Below are 21,472 nucleotides of genomic sequence, written 5' to 3'. Positions count from 1 at the left end.
AAGGAAAAAAACAAAAATACCATTCTGCCTCTCCCACACAAATTTTGTTTATTACCCTGAAGGCTGCTATCCTCTGCCCAGTGCAGGAAACAGCTAAATAGAAATCCAATTATTTTTATGTATGCAGGATCATCTATAGAGTAACAGTCCTGCTTTTGCATTCTGAAGAGCTGGAACTACCTAAAAGCCATCAAAAGAAGAGAAAGTGGTCTTTTCTTTAAGGCAGTGGTTCCTAACCTAAATGAAGAAACTCTGTCCTAAAGGAGTTAAGTCACAGGAATGAAGTCACACAGCAGTACTAACAGGCCCTGCTAAAACCTGAGTTTCCTGACCCTCTTTATAGTCTCTGCCCATTTTCCCTACAGAGAGTGCCTGGATCCAGGTGCTTTTTCAGAATCTGAAATAGGAATCGAGTCCATTTCCCTAACCTACATCCCAGCACACTGTGTGGATTACAAAAGGAAATTAACATGTAAAGAAACCCTTTGGAAACTCAAGGAGCCGTGTTAGTTCTCTTGCTATATTATTTGGCTGGTCTCACTGTTGGTGTCATTTTCAAGTGTGGGGCTTGATTTAATAGAGACAGCCAACAACTGTGGATCTAATCAAATGGGGCTCAAAGCACATAACTTTCAGTGTGGAGGGAGCTATAAGAAACATTTTCAAATTTTGGAGTGGTCTAAATAAGGCCAAAAGTATTCAAAGGGAGCAAGAGAATCTGGCTTAGGGATCTTGTTTTTCAGGTCTGTTATAGTCACTCTATGAAGTATTGCAGACAATTCATTATAATTTATCACACTGATACTCTTAGGTTGGATGAAACCCAAACACAACTGAGTTAGATGCATATTAAATTACCTCTTACTTAAAAAGGAGGGTGGTCTCACCAGGGCAGGCTGAGAAGTTTTTCTTAACTCTTCATTATCTGGTTTCATATTGTCCCCAGAAACAGTGGAGACCTTTCCTTTTTCAACTCATAGAGAAATAAATGTGGCTCTTCGTGACTCTAGTAACCACCAGTTCCAAAGATAAAATGCTGATCATCCCAAGTCTATAAACAGAAATCAGATTATTGTGAAAAGTGCTCCTATACTTTACATAAAGCCATTTCTTTTTTAGGGAACAGGAGAAAAAAATGTTGTCCCTGTGTATTTTTCTTTAGATCTGCGCAATGCAAAATATTCCACTCCGTTATGAAAAGTGACTGACACACATATTGGTTGTGCTCTAACATATGTATTTAGGAATTATGATCACATTTCTTCTAGCTGACCAGTGCTATCACCCGTGTTATTCAATGATGGACATGGTTCAGACAGGATTCTCTTGACAGATGGCCTTTAATATGCCTCCAGATTCTTTTTCAAGAACCAGGAACTGTAAACTCCATACAAAATGGCCTTTAATTTGCGCATTCTAAGTCTCATGAAGTGGGGTTTTGCCCTGGGGGACAAAAGGGACAGAGAAAAATCTCTGAGGTGCTGTCAGTGTAATCATTTGATCCCAAAGGAATTTTTATTCATACATTTATGTTTGTTTCTGAGTTTATTGTTTTGTTCTTCTTTCCCAAACTTGCTCAGGTTGAACACTGGGGAATTTGATACCCATTTTATCGGTTAGTCTTCCAAGTACATGTAAATGTCAGGTTAAGAGTGGATTTATCTCAGCTTAGAAATGAATCACCAGGACAGATTTCTATTCCTTTCCACACTCTAGTCACTCTCAGTCTTTAGGTGTCTTGTTAAACATCAAAGAATCTTCATTGGAAAAAGCATTGGTATAGAAAATGGGGGATGGGTGAGATTTGGGATTAGATGACAATCACCAAAATCAGTTTACCTTTGTCTTTTTTAGCAGGCACTTAAACCCAGCTTTATCTAGTCCTTTTTAAGTATTTCCAAATAGCAGTTTATCAATAGAACCACCAAGCTAGACATCATCCTGAGAGGTCATCTGGTTCATCTCTGTGCCTTAGGCATAAGCATATCTAAGTAATTCCAGGCAGATAAAAAGAGACAAACACTGCTTCTGCCTTTGAACCACAGTACTTCTTGGCTGTAGGACCTCATTTCCCACTTGTGTTCCTGAGATCTGTACTCATCATACAGTTTTAATGCAAAAAAAGGAGCTATTCTTGCGGAATTCTTCTATTTTCCTGCTAAGTTTAGAATAATCCAACTAATTCCATGCACCGTCACAGCTGGCAAAAACCACCACAGTAACTGGAAAAAAAAAAAAAAAAGAGAGAAGAGTCTATGCATAGTGTGATACTTTAGTTTTTTTTCTTTTCTTTTTTTTTTTTTTTTTAATGGTCCCCCTTGTAATTTCTGACCTGAATGGCTTGGTAATGTTCTAATGTGGGATATTCCATGACTCTTTGGGTGGACCCTATGAATGTAGATTTATTTTATCAGCAGGGGATTGTTGAATGACATATGGAGACTGCATGGTCTTCCTCCTTTTCCTACCTCCTCAAGCACAAAACCTGAACCCTACAAATTCGGAAAGAAATTGCGCATAAAGCAAGACACAGATCTATTGTACAATTGTGTTTAGACATTCTTGCCAGTACAACAGTACTGAATCTGATTAGCCTATTTATTGTTGTGTTTGTAAAAACAAATGCCTGATAACTGTATTCTATTGGATTCTATAACTGAAACCCACTATTGCCTTTTTTACATAGCCAAGGAAGAATTCATAGGTTAAGAAGCTGGCTCTTTTTTTCACATGGCTTTATCTGTCAGCGCAGGAATGGGGAGGAGGCTGGGAGCTGGGGAAGGACCCATATTTCTGAATGCTGTGTTTGCCCCTTTGCAAGGACTTAGTACTTTTTCAATAAAAAATAAATGTAATTTGTGGCTACACTTCAAGTAAGATGGTTTGATGGTAAAAGGAGAGCAGTCCAGTCCCTGATTTAGCGAAGTCGTGTGGCTGAATCCCTTAGCGTCACTTTCATGTGGTTTGGGTGAGCCATTCTCAGAAACCCCAAGCATTTTTGAAGATACTAAACTGGAGACATTCACAATTCTTCCCTCCCTTTTTGCTATTAATCCTGCATGTTTTAACAAGAAATGGAGTTAATACTGCCTACACTCTTTCCTGTCAAATTCGAACTCTTTTTCTTCTCTTGAATAATCTGTTCACTCTAGTCCATACATAAATCAAAGGGTTGGATGTCAACACCTGCCATATCCAAATACCAACTTGTTTTTTCTTTTTTTTGCTTAAGCAGGATTTAGACATTTGATTTGAAGAAAGCTGGTGCTTTTTTACATCTAAAATAACCCATATATTTATCTCTTCCTTTTCTTTTTTATAAAGTGAAAGTTTGCTTTAGCTTCACCACATCCGTATTCCAGCCTAGGCACAGCAACCTGCGTTTCGTATTTCTTTATAAAAGAGACACGAAAGGGTTAGTAAAGGATTGGAAGTCTGTACTGAAAAAGCGTCTTTGACCTGAATGTGTTTCAGTGAGCATTATGGTCAGATGTGATGGCATATCCCACCTTGCTTTATCCATAGTAAAGTTTTAGAATAAACAAATTTATAAAAATTGAGTGTGTGTGTGTTATCCCCTTTCACCAACTGACCTCAAATCTTCAATTATTTTTTTATTTTTGTCCAAATGTTTTATAAGACCTATAAAGATCTCTGTCTAAGCCTAATCAAAAGGGAAAAAAGTCAAACCCAAATCGAGGGGCATTCTAGGAAAGACCTGGCCACCAGTACACCTCAACACACTTAAGATCATCAAAAACAAAAGAAGTCTGAGAAACTGTCATCGCCTAGAGAAAACTAGAGACATAATGACTAAATGTAATGCGGTATTCTAGATGGGATCCTGGGAGGAAAAAAGTATGCTGGGTAAAAAGTAAGAACATCTGAATAAAAAGTATGGACTTCAGTAATCGTGTGTCAATATTGGTTCATCAGTGGTGATCAATGTACTACAGTAATGCAATAATAGGGAGGATGTTACCAATAAGGAAATCAAGAGTGTGAGGTATAGGGGAAGGGTACTATCTTCACAACTTTCCTGCAAATCTAAAACTATTATAAAAAGTTTATTAAATAAAAAATACCTTTTGTACAGATTTCGCTACAGAACTCTTACTAGTTCTGAGGATTGAAATAGGTGGAGAGCCACTTTTTCTTTTGCATTTTAAAGAACTTGTTACCAAGATTCTTCACTTTGCTGTTGGGTAGTTTTTCGCTGGAATGAAGCAAAACATTTTTTGTGTGTGTGTTTGTGAACTTCTCATTTTCACCTTGAATTTTAGTATTCATCTTACATTTTAAGAGACTCTTCAGGTACAGGTGAGGATGGAATGCACCTAAAAATTTTCATTGATGGTTGTTTTATGAACTTTTTCCTAAACACCATCCTTTTTCCTAAAGGCCATCCTTTTCTTTAATTTCCAAAATGTCACTATTTTCTCCGAGATGATTCCATCTCTTAATGAGCTTCTTATCTTAAAAATTCATGCATATTATTTCATATGTGTCGAGTTTAGAAGACTGTTTCCCAAGTCCTGTGTCTGTGTCTTTAAGTAGGAAGTATCTTTTGTTAAACCACACAGAGTAACTCTTCTCTTTCCTTAATAATTAATAACAATTCACATAATTATTTGGAGGGATAAACAATCATTTAAAAAGAACTCGTTGTACCGAAATGGCATTTTTGGTTTGGCTGCCTAGTGATATGATGAAAACAAAGCATTTTCTCCCAAGCAGTGACAATAAATGCAGAGCTTGTCGGTAGTGACCCAATTGGTTTCCAGCTGCTAGCTGTTCAGTAGACTCCCATGAAATAATTGGTCTCAATCAGTTCTCAGCAGGCAGTATCCACCTCATGATAAATATCATCACAATTAGTACTAATTAGCTATGTTGTCACCTGTCACAACTGGTAGGCTAGAAGCTGTCAGGTGATCGATTTCTACACCTGCAACAGAAGTAAGTCCAACTGGAGACAGGTTGGAGATGCAATGCCAAGGCCACCGTATAGGGCAGGGAGCCCAAAGCCCACCCTACCATGTGGGGATGCATGAAGTTTAGTCTGTGATTACCATTCCCACAGCCTGAAGTCACAAGTGTGGCCTCAATGAAAAAATGCACTTGCATTCAACTGATGCAAGGTTTCTAACTCAGCCAAGCCTTGGCTGAAACCTGGGCTTTACCACTTACTCATTTGCTCTTAAGCTTGTGGCTTCACTTGCCTGCGCCGGGGTTTCTTCATCTGAAAAACTGGAGGCAAAATTATCCACACAATAGAACTCACTGATGTAGTGATGTATACAGCATATTTGGCATTTGGTAGGTGCTCAAAAAGTTTGGAGCAGCCCCACAAGCGAATAACCAGGTAGCCTAGTGTGACAGTTATAATGATCATTAGCCCTCTTAATAATAATCAGGAAAGCTCTCCAGTGTTCCATGCCAGCCCGGAGAGTGATGCTGATGGGAAGTGAAGACCTACACCTTCACTGTCCTTTCATTGATCATTTTCTAAGAGCCTAATCATTTAGGAGGGGAGGGAAAGCAAGGAGAGATGTAAAAACTAGCAAATAAAATGGAAGGAAATGGAGCAATGGCATTGTAGCAGAGGAACATTTACTGTATCATGTGTGCCTCCGTTGGGCACATTGTGAAAATGGCACATGGCCCCATGAGGGAAACATCCCAGGCACGGCCTACATTGATGGAAAAGGAAATTCATCTCACAGTAACTTTAGGCCATATTCTGATTCATTGTTCTAGAACTGGGTTCTCCAAATTTCTCAGTGATACAAAGCAGCATGGTGATTGTTAAATACACAGACCACTAGACCTGTTTAACATTTTGATCCAGTAGATCCATGCTGGGACTTAAGAATCTGTATTTTTTTTTTATTCAAGTGTAATTGCCATACAATATTATATTGGTTTCAGATGTATATATAACATAGTGATTTGATATTTACATACCTAACGGTATGATCACCATGATAAGTCTAGTAACCATCTGTTACCATGCAAAGTTATTATGGTATTATTGACTGTATTCCCTATCTGTATACTACATCCCCATGGCTAATTTACTGTGTAAACGGAAGTTTGTACCTCTTATTCTTCTTCAGTTTTTTCACCCATTCCCTTACTCTTCTCCCCTCTGGCAACCATCAGTTTGTTCTCTGTATCTATGAGTTTGTTACTGTTTTGTTTTCTTTCTTTAGGTTCCACATAAAAGTGAAATCATACAGTATTTGTTTTACTCTGTCTGACTTATTTCACTTAGCATAATGCCCTTTAGGTCCATCCCTATTTTCATAAATGGAAAGATTTTATTCCTTTTTATTGCTGAGTAATATTCCTGTGTGTGTGTGTGTGTGTGTGTGTGTATGTAACATAATCTTTATCCATTCATCTATCGATGGACACCTAGGTTGCCTCCATATCTTGGCTATTGTGAACAATGCTGTAATGAACATAGGGATGCACATACCTTTTCAAATTAGTGTTCTCGTTTTCTTCAATAAATACCCAACAGTCGAATTGCTGGGTTGTATGGTAGTTCTATTTTTAATTTTTTGAAGAGGAATCTGTGTTTTTAATAAACTCTCTAAGAGCTACTTATGTTCAGAAAAGTTTGAGAACCATTGATGTAAAACAGTACTTTTCTTTTGACTGCACACGGGAATTTCCTATGGAAGTTTTGAAAATACTGATGCCTGGGTCCTATCCCCAGAAATTCTGATCTAATTGGTATGGGATATGGCTTGAGCCCCAGGGAATTTTTTAAAGCTCCTCAGCTGATGCTATAGTACAACTTTGGAGTAACATTGATTTAGAAAATAGCCTGAGGGGTCCATGCACCTGTAAAGGATGAATTAGTAATCAGATGTAAAATCACATCACAGATAAGTAGGTTCCAGCTCTGATTCAAGATGTGAAATATGGCCAAAAAAAAAAAAAAAAAATTAGAAAACTCCCGGGAATTAGTATACAAATTATCCCATTGCCCTAGAATTTTTTTTTGTTCAAAAGTACTTGCACTGAAGGGACGAACTATGATTTAGAGCCTAAATTCCCCTAAATCGGCAGTGCTTGCAGTATTAGTATGCATATGAATAATTATGGCATGAATCTAATCTTGGCTTTCACTGGAGAGTTATCTCTGGTGCTAACTTTGCACTATTTCCTCTTCCACCTCTAACTCATTTTCCAAAGTCAGTTAATGTCAGGACTTGGAATTGCCATCAACAACAGGAGCTATAACTAGGTACGAGGATCTGTAAAACCAGAGGTAGAATCAGTGTCCCAGACAGGAGAGGAAGGTTGTCAAAAATAGACTCCAAAGAGTTAAAACATGTAACAAAAGGTGTAGTAACACTTCTAGGAGTTTCTTGACTCAGATCATTAAGGCAGGACCAAGCATTACTAATAGAATTGTTTAGGAAAGATTTGTTGAGCAAAAGGAGGAGTCCTCTGGACTTTCATTTTCTCTAGAAATGTTTCTTCAAATCATGAAGTAGTCATTTCTAAGTCTACATGGGGGCATATTTTTTATCAGTGTTTAAACTGTATTACTTAATTCAAATCTCCCAACAGTTCCAGGGAAAAGAGGCAAAGAAAACACCCTCTTTGTAGGCAGGACAAGAACTACAAGGCTCGTATTATGAGTTGAAAATTCAGGCTTAGACACCTCACACCAATTAGGAAGTGAAAAAGAAAAAGCAGAAAATAACAAATGTTAGTAAGGATGTGGGGAAATTGGAACCTTTGTGTATTGCTAGTAGGAATGTAAAATGGTGCAGTGTGGTAGTTCCTCAAAAAATTAAAAATAGAATATAATCCAGCAATTACACTTATATGTATATACCCAAAATAATTGAAAGTAGGGTCTTGAAGAGATATTTGTACACCCATATTAATAGTAACATTATTCACAATAGCCAAAAAGTGGAAGCAGATGAATGGGTAAACAAAATGTGGTATATACATATGATGGAATATTATCAGCCTTAAAAAGAAAGGAAATTCTGATATATGCTACAACATGGATCTAATAATACTTGTAGTACTACATGGGTATGGTAACTAACACCTTTAAAACATTATGCTAAGTGAAATAAAGCCGTCACAAAAGGGCAAATACTATATGATTCCATTTATATAGTTTCCTATATAAATGGTTTCTAGAGTAGTCAAATCCATATAGATAGAAAGTAGAATGGTGGTTGCCAAGGGCTGAGAGAGGGTGGGAATGGGGAATTAGTGTTTAATGGGTACGGAGTTTCAGTCAGGGAAGATGAAAATGTTCTGGAGATGGATGGTGGTGATGGTTATACAACAATGTGAATATACTTAATGCCACTGAACTATGTACTTAAAAATGGTTAAGATGGTAAATTTTATGTTGTGTGTATGTCGTCATAATTTTTTAAAGTAAATAATTTGAAAATTTGCACACAAAAAAGTTAAGGCTTAGAAGATCCACACAGCTAGTAGATGTCAAAGTAGGAAGTCAGCTCTAGGGATCCCAAGTGTGTCAGCCTTCCCATTCTACCTCAGTGCCTCTTGGGGAGTAGAGACTGTTGAAGGTGTTTAGGGGCAAGTGAAGAGGATTGAATAATTGTTTGAGGAAAGAGTGATCAAAATGATTCAGACAATTGTCCTGAACATAAGAAAAAAGTTGGTAAATTCCATGAGATCAGAACCATGTCTGCACACTTTTTTAAAAATTGAGATATAATTCATATACCATAAAATTCACCTTGTTAAATTGTACAATTCAGTGTTTTTCAGTGTATTCACCAAGTTGTGAACCATCACCACTATCTAATTCCAGAACATTTTTATTACCCCCCAAAATGAACGTCATACCCATCGTTAGTCATTTCCGTTCTCCCCATCACCCCCATCCCTAAGCAACCACTGATCTGTTTTCTGCCTCTATGGATTTGCCTGTTCTGGACATTTTATATAAATGGAATCACAATATGTGTCCTTTTGTGACTTCTTTTACTTAGCATAATATTTTCAAGTTTCATCCATGTTATAGCACGTATCAGTACTGTGTTCTTTTTTATTGACGAGTAATATTCCATTGCATGGATTTACCACATTTTTAATCTATGCAATAAAATATGTATGTTAATCTGTTCCTCAGTTGATAGACATTTGGGTTGTTTCAACTTTTTGGCTACTACAAATAATGCTGTTATGAACTTTCATGTACAAGTTTTTGTGTAGTTATATATTTTCAGTTATCTTAGGTATAAACCCAGGAGTGGAATTGCTAGGTCATATGTTAACTTTATGTTTAAATTTTACAGGAACTGCCAGACTGTTTTCCAAAGTGGCTGCCTCATGTTACATTCCTTCCAGCATTGTATTAGTATTCCAGTTTCTCCATATCTTCAGCAACACTAGTTATTTTCTATTTTTCTTTTTCCCCCCAGCTTTACTGAGGTATAATTGACATGTAAGCATTTAAAAATTATAACCATCCTAATGGATGTGAAGTGACATCTCATTGTGATTTGTGCACTTTTTTATTCTCATTACAATATTGGTAGAATTTCAATACTGAAAGGCATGAAAACTCCAAGGTATTCTAAGAAAAGTTATCAGAATGAGTGGTTTCTGATCTTTAGGAAATCAAATTTTAGAATCAGCTGCGGTTTTTTCTTTCTTTTTAATACAAACTCAGTCAAGAAGTAGCAAGCAAATTAATTCAATCTTTGCTCCTGGGCACTGAATTACTAATGGGGTGATAACTTTCAGTAGATGGTCACTCTTAGAGTTTAGAAGAATGACGTGTGCACCCTGGGATAGTAACTTAGGCAAAGGAAAGGAGAGCTCAGAAGGAAACAAGACCCTTTCCGTTCATCTCAATTAAAGTTAAGTGCCCGACTCATGACTCATGTCTTGGCCACCTTTACACCTTGCACGTAGTCAGATGCCTGGTGCTGTGTGATTGCCTGTAAGAGGGTTTTTGACAGCAGTGTTCTCCAATTACATGTGTTTCCATTAACAAAAGAAATGTCTTTGTGGTTTTCTTAGGTACTTGCAGAAATATATACTAGCTCACTAGTAGCCAGAAGCATCTGATCTGTCTGCATCTGACAGTTAAGCATTTGCTTTTAGGCAAATAAAATGTCAGCCACCATTAAACAGCATATGGCAACAATATGGCTGTTCCCTCTCTGGGGACCAGTCTTTCCCCAGAAGAGATGGTACTTGAAATAGGAGATGCTTTTCAGTGCAGAACCCCTATCCTTCCCACCCAGGCATGGTGGCTGGGGAGTGGGCAGAGTGCCACACACAGAAGGACAAACCAGATCAAATATGAACATAGGGGACGAGCTCCCCAGCCAGCAATGACCAAAGGCTGTTTGTCCTAGGCATCTGGGTCTGTGGTTAAGGGGAAGTACCATCCCTAAACTGGCCTGGATTAGCTCTATAAAATAGAAAACAGCCCCCACAACCACTTACAGAGGGATTGGGGCTGACTAGAATCGCATGCAGTGGAGTGCAGTGAGCTGAAGGAGACGTTCAAAGTGGAGTCTCCACCCTTCTTGTCTCTGTGCAATTCCCTCGGTGAATGGGGTAAAATAAACGACCTTGTCTAGAAATAAATGATGAGGGTGTGGAACCCTGTTTAGTGGGTCAGCGCGTGCTCAAGTGGACATGTGGCAATATGGATAAGAAGGAGCCCCGCCTTTGCAGGGATGGCTAGTAACCAGTCTGCTCAGGATTAAAAAAATAAACCAAGTTTCCTCTGGAGCCTCTGGGCTTCTGCGTCTGCAGGAGATACCCGAAATGGTCAATAGACATGGACTGATCCTCAAAACTTAGTCTCAGAACCTTGATTGTCCTGGTTTTTGGGGAACTGTGGTATGCAAATAATCAAAATGTGATGCTGGTCCTGTTAGAAACGGTGGTTCCTCCTACAATACAGTCTCTGTGTTACCTGTATTGGAATGTAGTCGGTCGGGCTCACCAGTTTTACATCAAGCTTTTAACTATGAAATTACATTTCTGGGTCCCTGATTTTACCGTCAACGTGGCCACATCCATGAAATCCCTAGCCTTGTAGAAACAGAGTTCAACTGTAGTATCAGGAAAGCTTACTTTGATTAGACAATTAGCAACATCCAGAAATTCTGGTCAACTTCATTATTTTTCCACTCCTGTGAATTACTTGATTTGAATATTTAAAGGTCATACATTATTTCTCAAAATAATTCTGTCCCTAATTTTTAAAGAATAAAATAGGTGCAAAGTTAAAAGTATAAAAAATGTCTATGTAGATACATGTTCTTATAGAGCCAAGAATCACAAGGTAGGGATACATCTTGTTTCTGATTAATTTTGTCTAAATTGTATTAATCATGTAATTTAGTAATGCTTTATTATGACACTGAATAACTGAATTAATACAAAATGTTAAATGCCTCAGAAAGTGATGAATTTTTTAAGAAACAACATTAACACTGTAGATATTTTTTATAAAATATGTCTTCAGAAAATGTACTGATAAAAATGAGAACAACAGAAAACCACGTATTTTAGTAGTGCCAATCAATTTTTCTGGAATGCTTTTTTATTCTTTACTGAATAGATGTGACTGACAGGATGATATCATCCTTTGCTCTTTATGCTGACAGACTATAAATTCCATGACAATTGGCAACAACAATTAGATCAGTACAGTAGCTGTATGAACAGCAGGAGATTGCGGGGCGGGGGTGGGGGGGGTTCCCAAGACACTTTACTCCTAGGGGGTTGATGCATACTTTGCAAATCAGGAGAAGCTTTCTCTGTCAGGGCTGTAGTTGGGGGAACTGTTCAAAAGGAACCTAAACATTTGGATGAAAAATAAAAAAATTCAATCGTCTAAATGTTTGCTACCATTGCATCAAACATCAAGGTACTTAATAACATCTCACGAAGTGACCAAATTCTAACTTTACATCGAGATAATTGAGATCATACTGCCGTCATGTTTCCGTATGAATGATAGGCATACCCTGGAGATCTGTTTTCAACCTTTATATATATTCTATAGAACTCTAATTAATGTATTGAACTTAAAAAAATAAGTGAAATTGATGAATCATACTACTTCTCCAGTTCTAATCTCTCAAATATAAAATAAAAATAAGTAGGTCTACTCTATTCCTCATTGTAAAGATTGGTTTGCAGCAAAACAGAATAGCCTGGGGTGGCAGAACGCTGATGCTCCAAGGTGCTGTTTATCTTTTTTAGCATTAATTTGACTTTTTATAAAATGTAAGTAGAATTCTGAATTTGAGATGGGGGCTTTCTGTGACATTTAACTTTTTAAAAAAATGATTGAGTGGGCACTAGGTGTTTGATGAATGAATGAATGAATGAAAAAACAGGAATTAGACTTCTCACTTTGTGGGGCTGGAGTCTCGTTGATTGCTGACTATGTGTTTCAGTTTTGTAGCAATACCCCCACTGTTTATTTTTCTCTAGTCTCTCAACAAACTGTGCAAGGTTTGGCGCAATATTTGCTGGGATTTAACTGAAACACGGAAGCAATCAAGTGGTTGAATTCTGGATTTTTCTAAGTTAATGACATTCCTTTATCCGTATTGATTGGAGCTTTGGTAAATTCAATTGTTGATACCACCTGGATAACTTTAAGTCTTTCTGAAGATTTAACGAAAATGTTTCCAACATAGCTCCAACAACATAAGAATTTCATCAGTTGAAAACTAAGAATCGTTTCTGTGGGATGTGTAAAACAAGAAGCTGACCAGCATTATTTTCTTTTTCTTTAATTCAGTATCATTATTGAGAGTTATTCTTGAACTTTATGAAAACCAGATTGGGGCACATGCATGTTCTCCATTGAACTGTGTTCAAGGAATTGGAACTGAAAATCATTCAAACTACGAAAACATGACATTGAAAAATAGTCTGCATTCTTTATTCTACCTCAGAGTATCTGAGACTGTTTCTGACTAGAAAGCCTTAGCTGATAGTAGGTCTGATTTTTTTAGAAATGGATGCTTTGCCTCCCCGTCAGAAAGGGTCATAATTTTTTTTTTCAATCACTACTTTGCTGGCTTATCAATGACAACCTTTGATTGTCTCACTTTGTTGCTCAGAAAGCTGTGATTTCTCTCTATTGCCCACAGAAAAACATCCAAACAGTGCCCGCCATTCAAGGCCCACTCTTGTCTGGTCCAGGCGACCTCTTCAGCCACATTTACTATTACCTGCCTCTTCCATGAAAGCTCTGTCACAGCCAAACCAGACTGTGGGCTGTTCACCAGCCTCTGTTTTTGGTGCCTCCAGTCTTTTCTTCTCATTATCCATCTCTCAGGAATGCCTGTTTCTCCACTTGCTGAATGTTCCACATATATTTCAAGGGGTGATACATTTCCTTTCATGAGGTCTCTCTCACTGTCTCACCCTTTCCACCTTCCTCTTTTCTCCCCTTTCTTAGTTAAAACAAATCTTCCCCTATCACATACACAAGGCATACACACATACACACATGTATTCCTCTGATTTAGTCACAGCATGTACCATATTCAAGGCTGCTACTCGTGGGTATGAGTTGTGCCCGCACACTTTCAGGATGTCAAGCCCAGGGACAAGTGAGGACAAAAATTCATCTTGCTTTTCTCTTGCCAAGGCATGCACCCACCCACATCCTATGTCTATGTAGAGAGGCACCGTTTTCTATTTCATACAAAAGAATGGACTAGTGTGTATGGACTACAGCAGCAGCTCTATCCATCTGCCTGCATGCCTTTCAGTTTTTTTCTACCTGGACACATGTTTATTGAGGGCAGTGACTACCTTTGTATTTCTGGCGTGCCTGGTTACAATGCCTTATACATAAGATCATTTATTAACTTTAATGAAGGGGTGAAATGTATTTATTGAAAACATTTACTTTCGCCTATAAACGCAAACATGGAAAGCACTACAGGAATCAAAATGGACTTCTTCGCAGATGTGGAAGAGCCAGCTTGTCTGATTTTAAGTATATCATGGTTCTGTCTCAGCTAAGTCATTTCCCATAAAATGTCGTGCCCAGTAGTCTTTTTGTGGAATTTCAGAGACCACATTCACGATGCTATGACAGGCCATGGCAGAGCTGGACTGAAATCCATTTCTGACTGTTTGTTAAAATAGGCAAAGAATAACATTAAGAATTGTCTGAAGTGGGCAGGATAAAGGTCAAGAGAATGCCCTTGGGAGGCGAGGGAATTTGGGGAGGAACCAGTTGGATCAGTCTGAGGTCAGTCTACTTCCTAGAAGTCTACATGAAGCCAAAAAAACAAAAAAAGCACCTATCTCACAGTTTTCAAAGCCTCGCCAACACTCCATAGTATAACCTGATGTGGCCATGGCCTCAAACTAATGGCTTTGTAAAGACTTCAGGGGAGAATTAATATTAGCTCTGATACAATTTTATTGGTACATGGGAAATGTCCATAAACCAAGCTTTCCAGACCATGAAACAATGATGTACATCAGATAGGTTTTATGCCAACTTGATGACATGACCAGGACTTCACATGTCAAGTTTCAAGGGGTAACCGTTGGCCACCCTCTCAAGGGAAAGCCTGTGTCTGTACAAAGCATGCACCGAAAAATTGCTTTATGTTTTCCAGGGTATGTTGAGTGTATGTGATGAACTGTTTTCTCTTCAGGAAAATACAAACCTTCTCCAAGCATTTCACAGTGCACCTCTCTCCGCTTTTTCTTTGCAGTCCTCTGTGATGTCAGTCTGCTTTGCTCGTTTCCATCCCAACTTGGTGGTTGGTGGGACTTACTCGGGCCAGATTGTCCTGTGGGATAATCGCAGTCATCGAAGGACGCCAGTGCAGCGGACCCCCTTGTCAGCTGCTGCACACACAGTAAGTCCAGCTTTGGTCACACACCTGTCAGCCATCCAAGCCCTGAAAGAGGGGATCACTGACAAAAGGACAATGCTGTCAGTAACTCCAAGTTAGAAGTATCCTAATTTATAGTGATTATATCCTGATGACTAAAATAAAGCTGAGTGAAAAGTAGGTGAAAGAAGCGCTGGGTTTAGAGAAATCTCTTAATATTCTATAAATTTTAGCACGTGTGAAGGATCTCTTGGAATATCTCAAAGGCCACCAGTGAGGATGGATTAAAACTAAAAATGGACACAGGGAGACACTTTGGAAGCGGCGTATGTGGGATTGTTTTCCTAAAGAAACCTTTCCCATTTACACTATAAGGTGGAAACATATTTTTGAACAGACCATGAAGAGTAAGTATTTCATGTCTCGGGATGGTACGTGAGACTTTTGCCAACAGGCCGTGTTCACTTGTGATTAGAGGGAGTGCTATGACTTTAAATTCTGGAATGCATGGTATAAGTCTCAGTGGTAAAGTCTACAGTGACAGTATAATCCCTAAGGTTAAAAGTCAACATCTCAAAACCATTACCCATAATTTAGCAGAAGAGTTTCAGTATAGTGTTTGGAAGACAACTACTCTGTCATTTCCTTTAAGAGAATGACAGGTGTGTTTAGCAATTGTTAGGAGGAATGAGAAGACAAGCATGTCTCCATCAATCCTTGCTACCTTGACATTCAGAGTAACGGATGTTCTTTCTCTGAAATGCCCAAATTATGCCCAAGAAAGAGCTCTACTATTGTTTCAATTTCCTTAATGTAGATGCCTCATTTGTTTCATCTCCTGGCCTCAAAACCACTCTAGCTTTAAAAAGGGGCTGCTAGCTGTTGTAGCTAGACCATGAAGAGGAAAATGCTTCCACTCTTATAAAACTGACAATGGGAAATGACAAATACCAAGTCAGCCTTAATTCTGATTGACTTGGGCCTAAGACCCATACAGGTAAAACTAGTTCTTGGGAATCTTGGAAAATTGCTCATGCCTACCCCATTTCTCCAAACTAATAACAGAAAATTGTGACCCAGGAGAAGATAGGTTTGTTGCAGGTGTTTGCTGAAGCAGTGTGAAACCACTTCTTGGCTCTACGTATGTATCTGGTGTGTTTGTGAGCATACCTTCTGAAATTTCAAAAAATTACAGATCCAAACGTTAGAATATTTAGCAAGAAGCTTTTGGGGAGAATTGAAATCCATAAGCTCTTCCAAAGAGTTCATTTTTCTTTTTCAAATATTTTAAGATGTGATCATCACAACTAAAATACGATTATTATCAAACAGAGTGACATTATTTCTGTTAGAAAATAAAACAATTGTTTTCTCTTGCTGGGTTTTGTTGAATCCACAGCTAAAGTAGAGCACGGTCAAATTTGTGACTGTCTTTCAACTTACTAATGCCTGGTTGATTGGTAGCAGGATCAAAAGTGGTTAAGGGAAAAGAGGTCCACCACAGATTGCTAACTAATTTCCTTTCACACCCACCACACATATGCATTTGGGACAACAGGAAATTATAATTAAAGCAAAACCCTTCTGCCACACAGTGAGTTTATTCCTAAAATAAATAAAAACAATCTGGCATCTACACTGGAAAAATGAGCTGTACTATCGCTTTTTTCTTTCCATTAAGTAGAGTTGTGTATGTCTGTGTCTGTGTATGAACAGGCATGCCCACGTGTCCGCTTCTGTTCTGGTTTCTTTACATCTCTCTCTTTTCTTTTAAATTGAGTTTTATTACTCATGAAAACACAGGCCAGTAGTACTGATTAAAGCCAGGGAAGGGCTACCACACACATTCTTTCTCTAGGCATTTGGCTCTACGCATTCTTCTAGATGCCTTCGTTCCCTGCTATCCTCACCCGTAGGACCCCCAGTCCGTTCCAGTTTTGGTGATTTGTGTGGATGCTCAGGGGTTAACACAGAAACCCCACTCAACTCTTGCTGGAAAATACTGGGTAGATTTCAGGTCCATAGCAACGTTTGGACCTTGCTTTCCCATTCTTCAGTTTTGTTGAGTCTGCTGTTTTTAGTTGAGCATTTGTTTCATCCATTCTTCCACTTGATTTTCATTGCAGAGCTTTGAATGCTTGAGTGTGCACACTGCTACAGGTCCCACATACCCCAGAGACTAGGGAAAAAGCATTGTCCACAGTCCCATCACCGGTTAGTCCTCTTGATGTTTAGAGACCTGATCAGGATAACATTTAGTTTCAGATCTCTGATGTCCAGACCCACTAAGGCTGATTCATTTGAAAGTTTCTGTAGGAACATGGTGTGAAAAAGACATAGGGACTTAGGTGACTGTCCATCAGCATGGGTAAAAGAGGTGATGAGATTGTCAAAAAAGCAAATGTAGGATGCATTAATACAAAGATATTTTTATCTCACGAGAAGTGACAATTCAACTCTCCCTGGATTTCTAGATTCTCTTGGTCAGAATGCAGGTAGATAGATTTACAACAGCCAAGATATGGAAGCAACCTATCAATAGATAATTTGATAAAGAAGATGTAATATATATATATATATATCTATACACACACACACACACACACACACACACACACACACACACACAATGGACTATTACTAGGCCATAAAAAAGAATGAAATCCTACCATTTGCAACAACATGGATGGACCTAGAGAGTATTATGCAAGTGAAATAAGTCAGACTGAGAAAGACAAATACCATATGATCTCACTTGAATGTGGAATCTAAAAACAAAAAAAATGAACAAACAAAGCAGAAACAGACTCATATGTACAGAGAACAAACTGATGGTTACCGGAGGGGAAGGGGGTTGGGAGCTGGGTGAAAAAGGTGAAGGGGTTAAGAAATACACATTGGTAGCTACAGAACAGTTACGGGGATGTAAAGTACAGCATAGAGAATATAGTCAATAATGTTGCAACAACTGTGTATAGTGCCGGGTGGATGCTAGAGTAACTAGGGGGAATCACTGCATACATTATTTAAATGTCTAACCATAATGCTGCACGCCTGAAATTAATACAAAATAATATCGAATGTCAACTGTAACTGAAAAATAAATTAATTAATTTAAAAAATACAGAGGTAGATAGTTATGTTATATTCTCAGAACTTCAGTGTTAAAAAGAACTCAGACAAAACGTAACATATTCAAAAGAGAGTGACCAGGATGAGGAAGGTATTGAAAACCAGGTATTCAAGGAACAGGTGAAGGAATTGGTGATGGTTAGCCTGAGTAAGACAAGACTGGGGGTAGGAGGGTTAATACAACAACAGTCTAAATATTGTTTTGGCTTGATTTGTATGATCCCAGAGGGCACTGCCCTGAAAGTACCTCCTTGAGCTTTCTTTATCCCCATTGGTGGAAGGAAGAATGCCCCAGAAATTAGTGCTAAAACTGGCTACCCTTAAGGAAGGTGTCTGATAATCAGAGTTTGGACCACCTCTCGGTAGAGGCAAATGAACAGCTGCCCTAGATGATTATTATGGTTCTTTCTGACCAGGAGTTTATATGATAATAATAGTTTGGGAACCATCCTTTATATAATATCAACTTTCCAATATTAAAGATTGTTTCATTGTCATTGTGGCTAGGTATTATGGACAGTAACTCATCAAGAGTAAGACTTAGACTGTCAGCTATTTGCACGGAGAAGCATCAACTAAGTTGTGGTTTGGCCACTGATGGCTAAGCTGCCTGAAATCTAACCCAAATTACTGCTAGGTTCTGCTTATGCTAACCTTCCACTTAGTATTTAATGTGCAGCTGCAAATGATTTTAGCCTACCATTTACAGAGTGGGATAAACTACTAGAGTTATGACAGAAAGAGCATCTTGCTTACAATTCCTGGGATGTATAAATGACCTTTCTCAAGGCCCTGGCCAAGTCTAAGCCTCCATACTACCCCAAATGATATTTTAAAAAATAAATCTATCATTATCCTAGATTTTGCAGTAACATAAAAGAACCTAGTTTTATCTCACTAGGTGCATTGTGCCAATAATTTCCACCACCAACATCTCTCCCTCAAGTGAAAGAGGCTGATGAATATTAACTATTTTTTATAAAGAATGTTAACAAATGTTTGGCAACGTGACCATAATGCCTTAAACTCCAGATTTAGTAACACTTTTTCCTTCCAAAAGTCAATAGTTCTACCCTTTTGAAGACTGGCTCTTTTCCTCACTCATGGCGAGTTTATAAGCCAAAGTAGGCAGTGAGACTCATTCAAATAATCCAGAGTCATGTCCCTGCACTGCTTCTGCTCACCAGTCTTCATTTGCTCTAACTTCCTTCAGCTCCATTGCTCCATTGCACAGCATCTGACTGAGCGAGGTGAGGCTTTGTATTTCCACTAACAGGTATTGCTGCCAGAGCTTTTACAAAGAAATCAGGTTCAAATCAAAAGTGGCAAATGACCCGAGGCTTGTATTATTGTAGGATTATGTCACTCTTTAATCCTTGTTTTGGAGTGATGTGTTTAACACTCAAATGTAAGTATTTCCTCCTGGATCAGTGTCTGATCCTCCATGTTTATGTTTTTGCAGCATCCCGTGTACTGTGTAAATGTTGTTGGGACCCAGAATGCCCATAACCTCATCACTGTCTCTACTGATGGTAAAATGTGTTCCTGGAGCCTGGACATGCTCTCAACTCCACAGGTGGGTTTGTTTTCCCCTACACATAAGAGCATCCTGGTTAAAAGAGATACCTGCCTAATGGAATACAGTTCCTAAAAGCCAAACCCTCACATCCTATAGGAACTAAAACCAATGGATGCACTTGAAAGAGTGGGGCTTGCTTTCAGCAGTCTCCTCTTGAAGCCAAAACCCATTTCCTTTACCACAAATCATGTAATTATTGTAATACATTAATCCTAGGGTCAGTTTCAAGTGAAAATGAAATAATCCATCTTAAAGCATAGTAATTATAGAAGTTGCCTGTGGTATGAATTGTACTTACCCTACAGCGTTGTTAAACAGATGCAAACGAGGTGGGAGCTCGGCAGAGCCATCCCTGATGGGTACTTGCCTTGGAGAAGAGGTATCCCAGCAAAATAGGAACCTAAGCCCTTGCTCGTATCCGTAGCCTAGACGACTGCCTGTGTGGATGAAGAAATTGTCAAACCATCTCTTTTTTCCTCTGGAAAGTGTGTTAGTATGGCTCCTGCCATTCCTTGCTCAATAAATGAGAAGCCAAACATGAAACAGTTCCTAAGTTTCCAAGCCAGTACTGATTACAGTAATGGGAACCAAACAAAGGAGCAGAAGTGCAAGCGACCATTGGGAGGAAGCATGTGAATGTAACTTTCAGAATATGAGTGTGTATACAGACACCGGAAGACACATACCTTCACACACAAACACACAGGTGTATACACTATTTTTCACATTTCTTTGTGGGGCAAAAAGTACTTCACTGTCTTCCAACTAAGAACACAGAAGAGTTTATTGCTATATAGCCTTTGACAAAAATGTGAGGGAGCATCAAGAAAGTTGTAAAGGCTCTCTGGGAGACAACTCTCCTTTTTAACATTCCTATTCCCTTTCCTGGAATAACGGCCCAACAATGTTTCTCTTACAATTTTAGAAGACATTGAAGTTTCAAGATACACGAGGAAATGTGGAAACCGTAAAGACTCTCCTATAAGTCTCCACAAGACACATATGTAGATAATGCTAACACTAAGAAAAGTTCTCTTTATAATTTTAGTCGGGGGAGAAGAGAGAGCTAATAAGCTCCTTACAATTTAAGTACCTCTATTTTTGCTGATCTTTAACATTATGCAAGTCGGGAGTTGTGTGTGAGTATTTTATGGCTTTGTTTTAAAATTCTCAGCAATACGGTGTTTTCTTTCAAAAGCATGAAGATCGCAGATAACAGAGTGAACCCTCTACTTAAGAATTTTGAGTTGCCCATTTTGCTGATTAAATGTGTATTTGTTTAGGTTAAAATAAGCCACAAAGGGGCTACAAAACCGTTTTTATTAGTTTTAGCATGCCTGCAGACTGCTGTTTGTATACACAGATTGAGAGTTTCATGGCATGACTGGATGGCAGGCAGACGTGGGAGCGTTCAGCCGTTGCCCTGGTCCCTCTCTGTCCCAAGTGGGCGACCAAGAGACAGTGCCTTCCTGCTGCGAATTTTTATCGATGGATCAAACTCTTGGATGGTCCAGTTTTCTGTATTATATTGTCCTAGCGTCCCCTCACTGATGCATTCACTCCGTGTGGGTCTCACATACTGTTGGCATGTCGCGTGACTACAGGGACTGCACGACCAAGACTCTGAGCATGAGCTTCCGATTTATGGACCCCTTGGTTGGGATGGCCTAATCTTTTACACAAAAAAGACTAAATTCCCAAGTGACTATAATGACACGATCCCCTGGAATGATTTTTTTTTTTAATTACTTCAGGTGCACAAAGTAGGCTGTTTAATGTAAATAGCCAAAAATATGCAGAGACGTCAGTTATACTTAATTACTCTTCACTGTCATTAAACTTAATTCAGTAGAATGTCCTTTAGAATACACTTTAATTCCTGATTTTGAAA

At 38.6% G+C, this 21,472-nt stretch overlaps 1 protein-coding gene across 9 annotated transcripts in view; it reads left to right on the top strand.

Moving 5' to 3' along the window:
- DYNC1I1 (dynein cytoplasmic 1 intermediate chain 1) overlaps positions 1 to 21,472 on the top strand; it is a 295,576-nt gene that overhangs the window by 215,266 nt on the left and 58,838 nt on the right. For all 9 annotated transcript variants that reach the window (XM_033088732.1, XM_033088736.1, XM_033088734.1 and 6 more), the window contains 2 exons: positions 14,748 to 14,894; positions 19,465 to 19,578. In XM_033088732.1, coding sequence (XP_032944623.1) covers positions 14,748 to 14,894; positions 19,465 to 19,578 — 261 coding nt within the window. The remainder of the gene's footprint in view (positions 1 to 14,747; positions 14,895 to 19,464; positions 19,579 to 21,472) is intronic.

The sequence above is a fragment of the Rhinolophus ferrumequinum genome, chromosome 20 (assembly GCF_004115265.2).
Source record: "Rhinolophus ferrumequinum isolate MPI-CBG mRhiFer1 chromosome 20, mRhiFer1_v1.p, whole genome shotgun sequence".
In the NCBI taxonomy this organism is placed as follows: domain Eukaryota; kingdom Metazoa; phylum Chordata; class Mammalia; order Chiroptera; family Rhinolophidae; genus Rhinolophus; species Rhinolophus ferrumequinum.
Note: the sequence above shows the minus strand (reverse complement) of the source record. Positions and strands in the feature narration are given on the sequence as shown.